The sequence below is a fragment of the Tympanuchus pallidicinctus genome, unplaced genomic scaffold (assembly GCF_026119805.1).
Source record: "Tympanuchus pallidicinctus isolate F22 unplaced genomic scaffold, pur_lepc_1.0 scaffold3, whole genome shotgun sequence".
Taxonomy (NCBI): Eukaryota; Metazoa; Chordata; class Aves; order Galliformes; family Phasianidae; genus Tympanuchus; species Tympanuchus pallidicinctus.
The window spans coordinates 61,135,039-61,152,549 of record NW_026294747.1 but is presented as its reverse complement, the minus strand read 5'-3'; the positions used below and the strand labels follow the sequence as shown (position 1 = coordinate 61,152,549).

Genomic DNA, 17,511 nt, shown 5'->3' with positions numbered 1-17,511 from the left:
TAACAAGTCTTTTCATGAGCTCCTTATTTGCTGTGCACTAGATCAAGTGCTTAACAGTGTCGCCATCCAAGTAACCATCCATAAAAGAACCATTGCTACTGAGTTTTATTGACCTCTTTCACAGAAATTGTGCTGATTAGTACATATATACATATACACATACATATATGTACATATACATACATATATGTACATATATGTACATATATACATATACACATACATATATGTATACATATACACACATGCTTGTTTGTTTTAGAGCTGCCTGTGAAAATTGTGAAGCCTCTGCGAGATAAGATTGCGCTTGAAAAGCATCGGGGATTCCTGGAGTGCCAGGTGTCTCGTGCCAATGCTGAAGTGAAGTGGTACAAAAAGGATGTTGAAATCCATCCTAGTGACAAGTATGAAATTGTGAGCGACGGCGTGTATCGGAAACTCATCATCAACGATGCAGACTATGAAGATGAGGACACATACACTTGTGATGCCTTTGATGACAAAAGCAGTGCTCATTTCTTTGTTGAAGGTAAAAAAAATAATAATTTTTTAAAAAATGGAATGCAAATAGGCTTATACAAAAGCCATTGTCACTTACTTTGAAAACACAGTGCAAATTAAGCAATTATTTAAATTCAGAGAGTTTTTTGCTTTCCCAAAGTCTCCTCTCATAAGGGCAAGAACATCCTGGAAAATGAATTTCTCCCAAGTAGAATCATTAAATTTGAGCTACAGAGACCTTTACTAGGAGAAAAGCTTGTTCAGAGATAAGTTTCTGTAGTTCACAAAAGTAATGATCAATATCTGCATTTCATTGAACCTCTATTCCATTTTATAATGCCAAGAGTTTGATATCGGGATGGGAAGGTCATGGTTTGCTTTGGATATTGGACTGGGAATCAGAAGATCTGGGTTCTCATCAGGGTGTCAAAGTCTTATTGTCTGACTTCTTAACAACATTCCTTTTAGCTGATAGATGTAATGTTCATGTCCAGTAATGCTGGCATGAGAGAACAGGGTGATAATGTAAGGACTTTTTTCATTCCTTCTAAACCTCTGCTTTCTCTCGTTCCATCCTTCTTAAAGAGCAATCCATTAATATAGTAAAGGAGCTGTGTGATGAGGATGTGACCGAGCCTGAGGAAGCCAAATTTGAATGCGAGATTTCCATTCCTTCTGTGAAACCTCCCAAGTGGTTTCTGCGTGGAGAAGCCTTACAGCCTGGCAGAAACATAATCATGCAGCAAGAAGGCACCATCCACCGACTGACCATACTGAAAACCACCACTGACATGACAGGCACCATTCAGTTCTCAATTGGCAAATCAAAATCCACAGCCAATCTGCTTGTCAGAGGTAAAGTGTCCTAGCTTGGATTACATCGTGAGGATGAAGAATTAATTAATGTACAGTCTTCCTTCTCTGGGGGCTTTGAAGTATGGTGTGTACACCTGGAGTGTCTGCTCCGTTCCCAGTTAAAATTGTTGGACACTAAATGGGACAGCTGTGTCTCAGTAAGGGATCTGTTTCAGTAAGAGTGATGTATTCAGATCTATAGAGCTAAGATTTTTTCCTTTGCTTTTCTGAAGAAGTCAAATCAGGTGAAATTTGCTGTATTTCTGAACTAGACAAGTTTAAGTTTGGTAGCACGTGTATTTCATGCAGTTTGTCATTGATTTGATCTGGAACAAAGCTTCCAGACTTTTTATCTTCTGTTGTCCCCAGAGTAAAAGTCTCCATTCACATCCTGAAGTCCTTGTTATGTCTTCAACTCACTCTTACTTGAATAAAATCCTTAACTGAGAGCAATTCAATAAGCACAGAATAAGAACTGGACTGTGCATTTGGTAGATAATATACAGTATTATTTTATAGAAATATAATCAATAGCATTCCCTGCAGATAATCATTTGTTTTATCTTCACAGAACCATTGTGAACATGAGCACACATGAAATTAATTGAATGGAATGCATACAAGAAACTTTGCTCTTCTTCCAATTGCGCTCATCCTTTCTTCTCTTCCAACCCTGCTTTGCAGATTACCATATACAGATCACCAGGAAGTTGGAGGATAAAACAGCTTTGGAACGTCATTCTGTCATCCTGTCCTGCGACTTCAAGCCTTCTCCAAAGGTTGTGAAATGGTTCAAGGGCCACACACCCATCGAGCCCTCTGACAAGTACAAGATCAAGAGGGATAAGCATTCAGCAGAGCTCAAGATCCTGAAGCTGAAGCCTGATGATGCTGGTGTGTACAAGTGCAAGGCAGGAATTGCAGAGACTGAGGCCACGCTGACAGTTGAAGGTATGAGCAGGGAGGGTGGCCTCTTGCATGTCCTTATGGCTTAACATTTCATGTAAGATTTCTCTTCTTGAGGTTGACTTCTACAGTTTTCTCCTGCTAACTTTATAAATGCACAGTCTTCACTGAGCTGTTTATATTATGCAGTGTGCAGAAGTTACAGCATACTGAAATCCAACATTTACGTTCAGGTGGGTTATGCACACACGGGAGCAATTTCTGGGCAAGGTGATGGAATTATGTGGAAAAGAAAGATAAGTTCATTTCTCGAGACATATAGTTTTCCATTTTGTCCAAGGAACTGAATCCTTTGAAATTCTTCAATAATTCTAGGTAAAAATGCTGGGGGTTTTTTGTGTGTGGGTCTACGTTGGGGTTTTTTTGTATGTGGATTGAACTGTGACAGGCCTCTGATTTTTGGTGCACGCCTGCGGTTTTCGTTTCCACTGACCACTGTGTCAGCTCTTACCTGCTGTACATTTGTTAATCATAATAGTCATTGATTCATAGAGTAATTAAGGTTAAATTAAGGTTAAAGACCACAAGATCATCCAGTGCAACAACTCTACCACATCCCAGCATGACAATACTGGTTTTATGGTAACGTAGGTGCACCTTGTTTCCCTGCAGCCCGCAATGTAGAAGTAACCAAACACCTGCAGGATGTGGAAGTTGAAGAAGAGAGCTCTGCTGTCTTCTCCTGTGAGCTGTCCCATGATGACGAGGACGTGGAATGGTTCCTGAATGGCACCCTCCTTTACACCAACAATTACAATGACATCAAGAACGTGGGCAATTGCTACACGCTGACGATGAAGCAGGTCAAGCCTGAGGATGCTGGCATGGTGACAATGAAGTCAGAGAAGGTGTCAGAGAGCGCGCGTCTGAAGGTGATAGGTGGGTCTGACCACATCCCTCCTGGATGTGAATAAGAGATGCTGAGGAGCTGTAGTTTGCTACATTGTGCAGCAGTCCTGCTTCTAAACCTCACCTCTCTGGGGTGACAAGTAGTCAGGGGCTTTCTTCCAGTGAAAGGTTCCGTTGTAGCAGATGAATATCAACAGAGGAGGATGGTTTTGGTGTCCTGCCAAAATATTCCATGGCTCTTTATCATCATTTTACTTAACATAAGAGTTTCAAGAGCAATTTCTTTTACTGCTTCGGTAGTATGCAGAGATAGCATACTGCTATCTCTAAGGATTTCTGACTGCAAGGAGCAGAGCTTGAGTTTACCTCCAACAGTAGGACACAGCTTTCAGTATATCTGTTCTAGAGTGGTACAGATTCAGCACGAAGAATGCAGTTTGCTGCTGTTCTTAATATGTTTTAAAATTTGGTCACACAACTTAATTGCAGAGATTTGATGAGTTGTCATATGTCACCTTGGCCATAGTAAGTTGCATGCTGAATCTGATCAGTTCCTTGGAACTCCTTGAAGCACAGGGTAAAAATTTCTTTGGAAACACATCTGTACGTGGATGCTCAGGTAACTCATAGGGATTTATTATCCTGAGTTATCTTCATCATGTATCTGTGTTGATCTAGAGTGGATGCATCTGTGGGAAACACTCTGAGAAATTCTGTCTGAAAGTCAGTCTGAGATCTTCCACATTGTTGTAGGAAATCGAGGAGATCATTCTGTGTGTGTTTTGCATCCTGGTATGACTAAGCAACTGATCTAGCAGTGGATGTCCCTGTTTATTGCAGGGGAGTTGGACTGGATAGCCTTTGAAGGTCCCTTCCAACTCTAAATATTCTGTGATTCTTATCTGCTCTCTCCAGCAATTAAGCTCTTTTACTCTGTCCACTCAGAGTTTGAAAGATTTCCTCTTCTCTTTTCTTTTATATTTGGTGGATTTTTTCTTTCTCTGTATAAACATCTTATGTGCGAAATAGAAGATAGATAAAAGGAGTCAGTAAAACAGGAAAATCAAAAGTGTTCAGCAGCATATCCTCTTAATGATGCTGCCTGCTGCATGAGCTCTGCTTCATGAGAGGGCAGTGCCAGCTCTCCAGCTTTAGAAGAGCTGCATCCCAATTACTTCACATGATATCAGTCCCACCCACGGCAATGCGGGCTGCCTCTCCTGTTTCCTGTATTCTCCTAGTGATTAGGTCAGAATTCCATAAACTCATTCAGTTGTCAGACATGAAACTGCTTTAGGCTCTACACTGGTGTTGTCAGTATTGGTAAGGGTTTATTTATCCCCCTTTAAAAATCTGAAAGCAACTGGAAATGTCTCAAATATCGCGTTGTCCTGTGTTGCCTGTTTAATTCCAGAGAAGCCTGCTGTCTTCATGAAGTCCTTGGATGATGTTTTTGGTGAGGAGCGAGGTGTGATTAAACTGGAATGTGAAGTCTCCAAAGAGAAGGTCAAACCGGTGTGGAAAAAGGACGGTGTTGTGCTCACTTCTGGCAACAAATATGAACTCGTGCAGTCTGGGAAGACCCTATGTCTCCTTATCCACGACCTCGAGAAGGCAGATGCAGGTTTATACACCTGTGATATTGGCACTGATGTTGCCAAGTCAAAGGTCGGCGTTCAGGGTAAGTCCTGTGGACAGTAAAGGGATGCTGAAAACACATTCAGGTTGGTTGCTATGTCTTACAGCTATTCCTCCTTGAGACTTAGTGGTTTCTACAATAAAACAATGTTACTGCAATTTACCACAGTGATGTCTGGACAGTTCCCATTGCTTTTGATGTAAATATATCTCATTCTTCCATGAAAATCATCTTCACTCTGTTCCATCGAGTGAGCTGTCCACATAGTCCTTCCAGAGCAAAGCCAGGAGATTCACATGTCTCTTTTTCTATAGTTTTTTGGTAATTCTGAGTGGAAAATGTCTGAGAAATTCTTTGCAAGTCAAGTACATCAGTAAGGAATGCAGCCATGTCCTGCAAATCCTGGGTTAAAACACCAGTACTACTACTCGTGTCAATCATAAATGCCTTTCCTTCACATAAACCTCATATTAACCTATCTCTTATCTTCCAGAGCTGAACATTGGCATTACCAAACGGCTGAAGAACACTGAAATCCAGGAGGGAGAAGACTGTACTTTTGAATGCATTTTGTCCCATGAAAGCATTGATGACTTCAACTGGACACTGAATGGGAGCAGAGTGAAAAGTGGTGGGAGATTTAAAGCTTCTAATGTGGGTCGGAAGTATACTCTCAGTATCAAAAGTGTGATTCTTGCTGATGCTGGGGAAGTCGTTTTCACTGCCCGTGGTCTAACCTCCAAAGCCTCTCTGGCTGTGAAAGGTAACGAGATCAGACAGATTCTAGGGTCTGATTCCTTCACCTGTGTTCTGATAAGATTGTCATGTTATATATGGTATATAACTCATAATATGGTTACAGCAAATAGCAGCTTTCTACGTGAACCTTGAAGCACTGAGAATTTCTCTTAAAAGTAAGTGAAAGGATGGAACATTTTTACACAAATGCGAGGACTGCCCAAGACACTGGGGTAGTGTGGAAATGGGCATCTCACTGCAGAGCTTGTTCCATTAACAATAAATCAGGGACGATCTGTTCAGGGAACTGTAGGAGCAAGTATCCTCTACGTATAAGCTGAAGGGATGGCCTCCACATCATATAGCTGTACACAAAATTCCTATCTAGGACGTGCATTTGAGAGCATCATCTGGGGCTCCCGGTGTGATCAGTGGAGTGAAGAAAGAGGCACATTTCAGTTATGGCTCATCATCAGCAGTTGGGTAGATTTAAGACACAACAAATGGTGCCTTGAGTTCCGTTGCCCATATGTAGCAGATTACTGCTGGCTGTAGAATGGCCTCCATTGCAACGCCTCTCCAACTTATCTCCAGAGTATAGATGCATGTATTTACAGAGAGACATCCTGCCTAAGTCTACATTACTCAAAATGCATTTTTTTTCTTTCAGAAAAACCCATTGAGGTTACGAAACATCTGGAGGATAAGACAGCAGCAGCAGGGCAGGACATCAGCCTGAGCTGCGAGCTGTCGAAACCCGATGTGAACATCAGGTGGTACAAGGATGGCAAAGCAATCCGAAAAAGCCAGAAGTACGACTTGCAGCAGGAGGGAACGAAGGCCATCCTGGTCATCCATGACTCCACCATCAAGGACAGTGGGGAGTACACCTGTGAGACAGAGGACTGTAAAACAAAAGCCAGGGTCACTGTGCAAGGTGAGTAGAAAAGCACGCCAGGGATGGCATGAAGAGAAGTCGAGGTAAATATCTGCAACCTGTGGGAGATGTTCTTCTCTTCTGCTTTTTTTAAGAGGGATCAATTATCAGTTTTCTGAAAATATTATGGATTAGGGTCTTTTATTTAAAATAATCTGGAAACTGAATGATCCCCACAGTCATGTGGCTCTGGGCAGCCTGGTCTAGTGGTTGGTGACCCTACACGTAGCGGGAGGTTGAAACTTTGAGGTCCTTCTCAACCCAGGCCATTCTATGATTCTATGATCTTGGGTGTTACTTAATGAGCCAAGCAAAGATGGCAATCTGAATTAGTCTTTATTGAATATGGGTAATCAAAACTTTACACTGTTGCCAGATGAGATCCCACCAGCACATGTATTATGTTATTAAACTTTCCCAAAATCTTCTGGAAATGTGCACCCCGTGTTGGTGGGCAGACTCAATGATCTTCTTTGACTCTTTCCATCTCTATGTGATGTGCTTTTCTAAGTGAGGGCAAAGGAGATTCAAGATCCCTCTGTATGCTTGGGACTTGTTGGGGTAACAAATCTCTTTGTCCTACACCTTCATCCCTCTTGTTTTTTTTTCCTTCCAGAAAAGCCTAACTACTTTATCAAGGAACTTTCAGATCTGAAAATTGAAGAAAGTGGAACTGCAGTTTTTATATGCCAGAGTGAGAAAGCTGCATCCTCTGTGATATGGAGGAAAGGCATAGCTGAGCTCAGGCCTGGCAGGAAATACGAGATGACACAGAAAGGACGAGACCTGCAGCTGACCATAAAAAACCTGGAGAAAAGTGACAGTGACACCTACACCTGTGACATTGGGGATGCCCAGTCCAGAGCCAAGCTGGTTGTACAAGGTATGCCTGAGAGCCATGTGACTGTGCATCCTGTTTCTCCATTACCAAGACATTATCTTGGTAGAATTGGTACATTTATGGCAGATCTTTGGGGCTGCAGCTTTCTGGCCTGAGTAGGAGTTCACAGGCTGTGCACAGAGCAAACTGCACGGGAAAGGAGGGAACTGTACCAACTAGAGCAGTGCTGTTGGGTGCTTGTGTGTGCACATGTTGATGTACTGCCATCCATGCACATGCAGATCTATTTCTCAGCACGTGGGTAGCACATTTTTGGCCCAGACTCATTACACATACATTGCACAGGGCACGGATGAAGATTTAGCAACACGGAGCCTGACGTGTAGAGCAATTGGTAGATTTGGAGCATTTATACTTTGAGAACTTTATGTATCATTTAAAAACAAAAATGCTGACGTAAGTTGAGGCTGGTGACCCTGAAATCAGTGTGAAGTTTCTATCTCCAATCTTTCAGAGACCAAAATAGTTCTCCATCATAAAGTACATCGAGATACAAGTACAAAAATTCCCTGATGCTGCATTCCAGTTAGTTCCATTAGGAAAAAGATCATAATATTGGATTTGCCTTGTGCCAGCTACTTGTCCTGCTGTACGTGCTCTGGTACCCTGAAGGTGTCTTCATCCTATTTTGGTGTGTGTCTTGTGCATATTATCTTTTTGTGAATAGTTTTTTTGTGTTCAGTAGCAGGGGAATTGTGTTTCAGTCTTCTGTATCGTGGGTGTGTGTCTGTCTTGAAATACGTGGAAAATCTTGGATGTTTCCACAATGGTTTTCATGTCGGGAATGGAAGATTCCAGTAATTGATGTATCTGTGTTCATTTCAGGCCAGAAAGTGCTAATAACAGAAGACCTGGAAGATGTCACTGTGTTAGAAGGAGAATCTGCCATGTTCAAATGCAGAATCTCTCCTGTAGACTATAGCAAAGTGCAATGGTTTTTGGATAAAACCCCACTCCATACCAATGAACTTAATGACATCCAGTCTCAGCCTGGCGGATATCACCTGCTAACCTTGAAAAAACTCTCTCTGAAGGACTCGGGGCTCATTACATTTGAAGCTGGTGATAAGAAAACATCTGCCAGTTTGGTTGTTAAAGGTAATTCAAGCATTAAAAACTGCAGGAGAGAAGAGAATGCTTAGAAATAACTATGGGATAATGTGGATAGGTGAAAAAAACACTATAAATTTGGCCCCATCATTGGTGTATCTAAGTGTATTGTTACCTATATAACAAAACCTGGACTGGGAAATCAGTTTCTTGCAATATTGGAGATCTGTCAGTATGTTTATTGGGCCTTAGATGGGAATGTGATATTATAACAATGATGCTTTGGATATTGCTAAGCTCATAGGGCACCACTGCAATGGTAAGTGAAAAGAAATTGATTAGCTCATCAAAAAAAAAGAAAAAAGAGCAACAAATGTCTGAAATTTAATTTTCATTGTTTGAAGGGCAACACTGCACATGTCCTCTGCTATTCATGGTTGACAAAATTTTCTCCTGAGAAGTTAAACTAGGCAAAAACTACAGTGCTAGCCTACTTTTGTAGGGAAGGAATAAGACAAATGCCAGACACCCTAAGGGTGTAAGTTTAGAGAAGTGTTGTTTTCTTAGTGGAAATATAAATATTTCTTACTACCCAGAGATGTACCCCATACAGTCTCTGTGTCAGATCGTATTCTCATTCTTTTCAGAATCATCCTGTTTCTTGCAAGGAAATTTTTTTCAAAATTCAAAAAATTTGCCCCAGTTGGCAATTTTTACCTTTCTACAAAAGTGCAAATAGATATTTTTAAAGTGAAATGAAAGATCTATTTGCAAAGGGTTGACTTGTTTTGGTAAAACCAATACATGATACTGTATTGCGGAGGAGAACAGCTTTTGATTTTCCAACTTATTGGGTTTTTGTGTATTAAAAAGCCAGAAGTTAGGAGGTGTAAGACCTGTGTTGGTCAGTTTAGCTTTTAGTAGCTAGCTTAGGCTGATTCTAGGAGCTATAATATACTTCCAGAGAGCATTTCAAGTCCTCTATCCTAAAAGCATGTTTTGGAAATGAATGCCCCATCCTTGGAGCTGTCTGTTGTCTTCCATTAATGATAGAGATACCCTACACGACCAGTCTAGGATATCTGCCCACTTCTTAGATGGCCTTGTAATGATGAATCATAGAATCATATGATGAGGTGAGCCCTCCTTTATATGACTGGCTGAGAAATCTGAATTGCACCTTGCTTCATCAAGAATTAGCCTTCTGCATTCCATTGGAAGGCCCAGGCTAAAAAGGACACGTGGAGAAGTGTTTAGGAAAGTTGTGCCTCCATCTTGTTGAAGTTCAATGAGATGTGAGAGATCTTATGTTTTACAGCAGTTTTTTCCCAGTTTCTCCCAGATATCATTAAGCATTTACTAAACCAGATTTTATGGCATGATTAATGCCCTCCTGAGGGCTTTGTAGCCCAAATTATTCCTTGCTAACCTGTGGTTTTAATGCAAGTAATCTTGGACATAAGCCTCACAGGTTACCTGTGATTTGAACATCTGCACCTCTTGTGAAAATCTCAGACCGTTTTTATGTGATTCTAGAAAAGCCCTGCATCTTCACAAAGGAGCTGGTTGACACTGAAGTCACTGAGGGAAAGGATGTGATTCTTCACTGTGAAACCTCCAAATCAGACAGCCCTGTAAAGTGGTGCAAAGACGGGAAGAGCCTTAGGAATTCTTCTAAATACAACATCAGTCGGTCGGGATTTGAAGCCAAGCTGGTCATATATGGGGCAGAAGAAAGAGACAGTGGCAGATATGAGTGTGAGGCTGGAGCAGCTAAAAGTAGTGCGGTTATTACTGTCAAGGGTAAGAACATTTGGAGTAATGGTTTGGGTTCTACTTTGTCATCCATCACCAAGCTCAGAGCAATGCCTAGAACTGATGAAAACGTGAAACTACACCAAAAAGGAGCCTCGTGTCTTTGCAGCTCAGTGCAGGAAAGGTTCCAGTTAAATCACCCAGGATAGCATCCAGAGAGGTGGCAGAATGTGGAACGGGAAAACGAAACAGAAAAATGAAACAGGAAAATCCTTCATTTTATCCAGCTTTATCTCTGTGAAAGTATCAGCTCCCTAGAGCTGTCAGGAGAGAATGGGTCATGAGAGAATGGTGGCAATCTCTGTAGAAGATCATAGAATCATTAAGGTTGGAAAAGACCTCTAAGATCATCTAGTCCAACCGTCCACCTCCCACTGATATTTCCCCCTGACCAGGTCCCTCAGTGTCACATCTCCACTGTTCTTGAACACCTCTAGGGACAATGATTTCACTGCCTCCCGGGGCGGCCCATTCCAGCACCTGACCTCTCTTTAGGAGGAGTTTTTCCTAATACCCAACCTGAACCTGTCCTGGCACAACTTGAGGCCATTCCACTTGTCCTATTGCTGTTACATGGGAAAAGAGGCCAACTCCCACCTCACTAGGGCCTCCTTTCAGGGAACTGTAGACAGTAATAAGGTTTCCCCTGATCCTCCTCTTCTCCAGACTGAACCACCCCAGTTCAGCTGCTCCCCATGAGACTCGTGCTTCAGATTCAGCCAGCCTAAAAGATAATGCAGAGAAAGGATCACCTTCTGAAGCTCTTTCCAGTGCTATCTCTGTCCAAGGAGGGAGCTCATACACCCACATTTGCCTAAGGAATTGCTTGAGGCAGCTGAATTTATTGAGAGTAGTGCATGCAAAAGCACTTGTTCCAAAGAATGTGGTCAGGGAGAAGTCAATCACTAGAAGGTGGTGTTTGAGCTGAAATAAATATTCTCTTCTTAGATATAAGAGATTTTAGTGTACTTCACAGAGAGCAGTAGGGAAGTATGTGAGGTAAGCACTGGGACTGAGCTGGGCCAAAACCAGAGTCACTGCTGCTCGTGCTATAAACCTTCCCCTAAAAGAAGCCAGCAAGAACAAGAAGTCTTTGGCTCACTGAAAGAATTAAGCTGAACCTCTGAGCATGAAGAGGGAGGGAAGCTGCTCACAGCATTTGCTGAGCACAAAGAAACCACATCAAGGCTGAGGTCTGCAGTGTAAGGAAAGAGAAGAACTTGATGTAAGGAGGATGTCCCAGTTGCTGTAACTTTCCATAGCACTACAATGCTTTTCCAATACCCACTACACACAAAGACAAGGTGCTGAAGGCCAGGCTGGATGGGGCCCCAGGCAGTATAATCTGAGGAAGGGATTGGTTTTGTTGTTGGGGGATTGTTGTATATTATATATATATTTTTAATTATCTGAAAGGAAAACACTTAGACATTTTTTTCCTTCCCTTTTCCCCAGTAAATGCTATTTCTACTGCAGCTCACCTTGAAGTCTTGAATCCCAGGCTGTGATAGAGCCCCCACAGGAGCCTCCATAGGGGCCTTTTTGTGTTCTGCGTTTCTTTGGTGCTGTTTTTGAGTCTGCATTTGTGTCTGATAAAAATCTGTTGTGGTTTCTTATGGCAAAAAATTAACACTGTTGGTCACGAGCAAAGGCGCTCGGTCATTTCTTTGTGTCCTCTGTGTCATGTACCAGGTGATATTTATTGTACCAGTTGCAGGCTCTGGCCACAGATCTGCAGTCTGGTTCAGTGTCTCCCAGAGATGTCACCAAGACACGTCTAAGTTGTACCTGTGGAACTGGCTTTGGTTGCTTTGTATGCTCTGTGCATTGCTCTGTGGATTTGGCTGCCTCCTCAGAAGGCCAAGGAAAGCTGGAGCAGGGCATTGCTCTACGTCTGTGCCCTGGCATTACATTAAACCATTCTGGTGCTTACTTCTGAGGGGATGGGAGTGGAAAATTCCAAGAACCAAGCGTTAGGAAACTGATAGAGATCTTGAAGGTTTGATTTTTGCCACTGCTCCAAGTATACTGAGACCAGTTGCACACAGTTGGTGCCATTAATAGTATTGGAAGCATCTGCTGCTGTTGTTAATAATAAAAGCAATTGCATTTTAACACTGCAAATAGTGATTAAAAGGAAAAAAAAATAAATATGGTCTCAGATACTTTTTGCTGTTGCAGAGTGTATTTTCATTCCAGAGGTTTTCTATCTGAACAATAACCATTAAAAATAATGAAACAAAACGGTAACAGTGATCTGCAAGCTTGAATGTGTGCAATGTTCCTTTTCAGAAATGCCAGTTCTCTTCAAGCAAGAGCTTCAAAACCAAGAAGCTAAAGAAGGAAAAGAAATCAAACTGACTTGTGAGCTCAGCAAACCCGATACCCCAGTGAAATGGATGAAAGAAGGCACTGTTCTGTATGCCAGTGAGAAATATGAATTTAAACAGCGTGGTACTGTGGCAGAGCTCATCATTCGGGATGTGACATCCATAGATGCTGGGGACTACACCTGTACTGCTGGGGAACTGAAGACCACTGCTAAGGTGAAAGTACAAGGTAAGCAGTGTTGGGTGCACTGCAGCACTCCTTGCACTGCTCTGTAGAGCAGTCATCTACAGTCTCTTGATTAAAAAGTAATGGCAATGTGGCATACTTGGAAGCAGCTGTATGTATTTTTCATGTAATTTCATGTCTTTCACCTGGGATTTTAAATATCTCTTCCTGCTGAGCAGAAAATTAGCGCAGAAGATTTGTTTCCTGTGCTCTGTGTGCTGATTGATTTGCTGTTGTACACGGCTGTAAGACTGGAGTTGGAGAACAAGAGCATGGGAGCACAGGCAGAACATGAAAATTTAACATGGGAGAGCAGGAAGGAGCACCGTGCAGTCAAGTCCAGTACCTGGCAAACTGCAGGTGGCAAACTGGTTGATGTTTAGATTCCCCCACATTCCCCAGACATCCTCTTTAAAGGATCTCAGATGCTATCAACAAGGAGAAATGGCTTTAAACTGGAAGAGGATAGACGTTAGGAAGAAATCCTTTGTGAGAGTGGTGAGACATGGAACAGGTTGCCTCATCTCAGGAAGCTTTCAGGGTCAGGCTGGATGGGACTGTGAGCAGCCTGGTCTATAGGGAGGTGTCCCTGCCTATAGCAGGGATTTGATCTTAAAGGGTGATCTTAAAGGTTCCTTCCAACCCAAACCATTCTCTGATATTATGATTTATGTCTATGAACTACCATGTTGTACAGTGGGAGCTGATCCCTATTTCTGTATCCTAGCTGTGCCAGTCCTTTTTAAACAAACCCTGGAGAACACAGAAACGGAAGAGGGGAAATCTGTCTCTCTGCACTGTGAACTCACAAAAGCAGATGCCACTGTGGTGTGGAAAAAGGGAGAAGCCACTCTCCAGGCAAGTGCCAAATATGAAATGAAGCAGAAGGGGACAATGGCAGAGCTGGTGATTCATAATGCAGAGCCAGAAGATGCGGGAAGATACACCTGTGACACTGGAGACCAGCAGACTACAGCCCAAGTCAAAGTCCATGGTAGGAATGAGACACCTGCTTGTGAGCACTTGTTGTTGTTCTTGCCATGGTCCTGCTGCATTTTTACACTGGGTGCTCAGAAAAAAAGGGAGCAGTCCAAAGGAAAGGCAGCTGTGGCTGTGTCCATTAGGTTGCCTGTGTTCTAGGACAACAACTTCATACTAAAACGTATCAATCAATTAACCCTGACCTGATGTAAATATATTTTTCCTCACCTCTGAAATAACTGTTGTGCTTTCTGCTCAGGACATAGACATTTACCTGAGTTCTAAGCTGGGAGGTAAGAAGGTGATAAACGTGTTGTATTAAATAATATGCTTTTCTTTTCTTTACTCACTGAACAATTTTTTCACATGCCTGTGACCAACAGCATTTGGGCAGCAAAGGATGATTACTTTGATGTTCTAATTATTGATAAATAGTCGTTTTGCTTTTAATTCCCTATAAACTCATGGAGTGCAAGTAGAATCCTGGAAGTGAAGGTAAGTCAGAGCCCATTATCTATGCCAAGAGAATTTGGTTTAGTCTTTTGAGTCTCATAAAGATGTAACCAGTTGTTAACGATGTCCCTAAAGTAAAATGAGAATGCTTCATTCCTCAGCCATCTCCGTGCTCATTGAAGAAGAGCTTAAGAGTCTGGAGGCTCTGGAAGGTGGGACAGCCACCCTGCACTGCCAGCTGAGCAGAGAGGCCCCCGTAGAGTGGAGGAAGGGGCACACTGTTCTCAGGCCAAGTAACAAGTACAGGATGAGACAAGAGGGCACGGTGGCTGAGCTACTGATCCATGACCTGGAGACCAAGGATGCTGGAGACTACACATGTGTAGTGGGAAGCCAAAAAACCACAGCAACCTTATCAGTGAATGGTAAAAAGCCAGAAATAACTCATGACATTCTGGAATATTTCTGTCCATCTCTTCTCTCTTCCTTTCTATATATTCCCTCTCAGCTTCTACCTTTATGTCCTCTGTCTACTCTTCTCATCCTTCCACATGTACATGCGTAATGGGAAGCCAAAAAACACGGCAGCCTTATCAGTGAATGATAAAATGTCAGAAATAATTCATGCAATTCTGTAAAATTTCTGTCTATCCCTTTCTTCTTCCTAAGTATTCCCTCTCAACACCTGCCTTTATGTCCTGTGTCAACCCCAGCCTTTATGTCCTGCCTCCGCTCTTTTCATTCTTCCATTCTTTCACATTGCTGTGTCACTCCTTTCCCCAGTCTTCATCTACAACCAGATTTCATCACTCTCAGTGTTGCATGTGTGTTTCTGTAATGTCTTCTCAGAGACCTTTCTCAAGTGAATGACACTAATGTACATGTATGCCTTCCTGAATTAGTATGGAAAAAGATACCTTGGGATTATGCTGTTCAGGAGGATTCTTTACCTCCTGTCTGGATGACATTGTTGTTTGTGTGCATGTTCTTGATCAAATCTCTGATTGCAGCAGAGCTATTTGCTAGAGAATGTTGTTATGAACCACAAAAAAAAGATGGATATGGTTAAGGATGAGGGTGTTGGGATAAGGTCTGGGGAGTCCTTTATAAATCACGATGCAGACTCTGACCAGAGAGGCATTGGGTTGCAACCCCTTGTTCATTCTGCATCTCTCAGCCCTGCCAGCCCACTTCAAGAAAGAGCTAAAGAACGAGGAAGGTACAGAGAGTGGAACGGCCACACTGCAGTGCGAGCTGAGCAAGGCAGTCAGCACGGTTGAGTGGAGGAAGGATGGGAAGGCACTGATGCCAAATGGCAAATACAAAATGAGACGGGAAGGGCGCTTTGCTGAGCTGGTCATCCAAGACCTGGACTTGGCCGATGCTGGGAGTTACACCTGTGTGTGCGGAGACCAGAAGACCACAGCTGCTTTGAGAGTGAATGGTAAACATTCTACCTGTCCTGTTAAACCCCAAGCTTAGTGTGTTTGGCAACATTCTCTGATTGTCTGATGCTTGGTCAGTACGAGTTTGTAGAGGTTTCATGTTGTCAACTCTGTGGAGCCAGTCATCCTGCTAGAGAGTATTCCCTTGTTTTTGTTTTCCTTTGAGACAGCTCAGCAGTGTTCTGTATTGCTCTAATTTGTTTCTCTCTGCTCCAGAAGGTCTTCCCCCCTCATATAAGTTAGCAGTAGTACCTTGGGTTAAATGTATACACTGCAGTCCAGTAATTCATCGAAAGGTCCAGGTAATTTCATGACATTTCTGATTCCATCTCTATTGGTATTGCATCCTTCAGCCTTGCCTATCCTCTTCCAAGAAGAAATGGTGGACAAGGAAGCTACAGAGGGCCAGGCAGTCACTTTGCACTGCAAGCTGAGCAAATCGGCTCCTGTTGAGTGGAGAAAGGGGAATAAAGTCCTCAAACCAAGTGAGAAATACAAAATAGAGCAGGAAGGCCCCTTTGCAGAGCTGGTGATCCAGGATTTGGATTTGGCAGATGCTGGTGATTACAGCTGTGTGTGTGGAAATCAACAGACTACGGCCACTCTGACAGTAAATGGTAAAAAGAAATTCTCAGCACACGTTTCTGAACTCCTTCTCATTTTCTCCCACTGCATCTGACCTCTCCACACTTTCCCATTCCCACTCTTGCTGATAGATTTTTCTTTCCTGCTTTTCTCCTCCCTCTATGCTCCACCACTCCCTCCCTCTCTCTCTCTCTCCTCTCACCTGTTCCCCTCTTTTGAAGGACCTCTGAAGTGCAGAGTACTTCAACACAATTCCTGATCCAGTGCAGCTGCTGTTTAGATTTTTTTCTCATAGGGATTGTCCTAGAAGTGGGATTAATATCTATTCTTAGTTTCCTAGGCTGCTACATCTGTTGCTCCTAAGTAGAAAGAGTTTTCATTAAAGTATGATGCTAAGCAGTATCTTAATGAAGAAATACTCTTTTTTTCATGCTCCTACTGTTCCCAGCTCCCTTTTTTGTTTAGCATTTTTGTTTTAATTCTCACCAAACGTTTGCTGTATCTGCAGAAAGCCAACAGCACTTTTGCAAGGGTTTGGCTTAGGGGATCCATTTATTAAATTACAGACAGTGCCACAGCTCAGATACTTCTGTAGAAGTATTGTTTTGTTCAAGGCAAACAAGCTGCTCTGGGTGTCCTACTGAAAATATGGCCTTTAATTTTATGATCTGTAAAATAAAGTGTAGATGACTTGTTAGCTAAGTTAGTAGATAGAAAAAAAGCTTGCTTTAAACTTTTAAAGCATGCAAACAAGGCAAAAAAGGTAAACTGAAGTTTATGAGCATAATCCTGGAGTGTGGGGAAAGCCTTGTGGCATGCAGGTTCAGGGAGATGAAGGAACAGAGCAAGTAGACTGTGGGTCAGCCTTTCTCAGCTTTGATGCCATGTCCGTATTCCGTTTGCTCTGCAGTCCTACCCACTCTTTTCACCAAAGAATTGAGCAATGAAGAAGCCACAGAAGGTAAAAGTGTCTCTCTGCGCTGTGAGCTGAACAAGGCTGCTGCTAATGTGGAGTGGAAAAAGGGACTCAAGACCCTCAAGTCAAGCGACAAGTATAAGATGAAACGGGAAGGCATCATTGCAGAGCTTTTAATCCAAAACCTAGACATGACAGATGCTGGAAACTACTCCTGTGTGTGCGGAGACCAGCAGACTATGGCTGTTTTAACAGTGCATGGTAAAGCAAAAGAATCAAGACAAATGCTACAATTAACTGCTGTGTTTTCTCTGTCCACATGGA

The 17,511-nt window shown here is 42.5% G+C and overlaps 1 protein-coding gene across 1 annotated transcript in view; it reads left to right on the top strand.

The window, feature by feature from the left end:
- Window positions 1–17,511, top strand: part of OBSCN (obscurin, cytoskeletal calmodulin and titin-interacting RhoGEF) — a 170,512-nt gene that overhangs the window by 56,401 nt on the left and 96,600 nt on the right. The window contains exons 27-42 of the mRNA XM_052695150.1: window positions 263–529; window positions 1,087–1,356; window positions 2,041–2,307; window positions 2,935–3,201; window positions 4,586–4,852; window positions 5,304–5,573; window positions 6,219–6,485; window positions 7,102–7,368; window positions 8,212–8,484; window positions 9,973–10,239; window positions 12,544–12,810; window positions 13,535–13,801; window positions 14,403–14,666; window positions 15,419–15,685; window positions 16,040–16,303; window positions 17,182–17,448. Of these exons, the coding sequence (XP_052551110.1) occupies window positions 263–529; window positions 1,087–1,356; window positions 2,041–2,307; window positions 2,935–3,201; window positions 4,586–4,852; window positions 5,304–5,573; window positions 6,219–6,485; window positions 7,102–7,368; window positions 8,212–8,484; window positions 9,973–10,239; window positions 12,544–12,810; window positions 13,535–13,801; window positions 14,403–14,666; window positions 15,419–15,685; window positions 16,040–16,303; window positions 17,182–17,448 (4,278 nt within the window). The remainder of the gene's footprint in view (window positions 1–262; window positions 530–1,086; window positions 1,357–2,040; window positions 2,308–2,934; window positions 3,202–4,585; window positions 4,853–5,303; window positions 5,574–6,218; window positions 6,486–7,101; window positions 7,369–8,211; window positions 8,485–9,972; window positions 10,240–12,543; window positions 12,811–13,534; window positions 13,802–14,402; window positions 14,667–15,418; window positions 15,686–16,039; window positions 16,304–17,181; window positions 17,449–17,511) is intronic.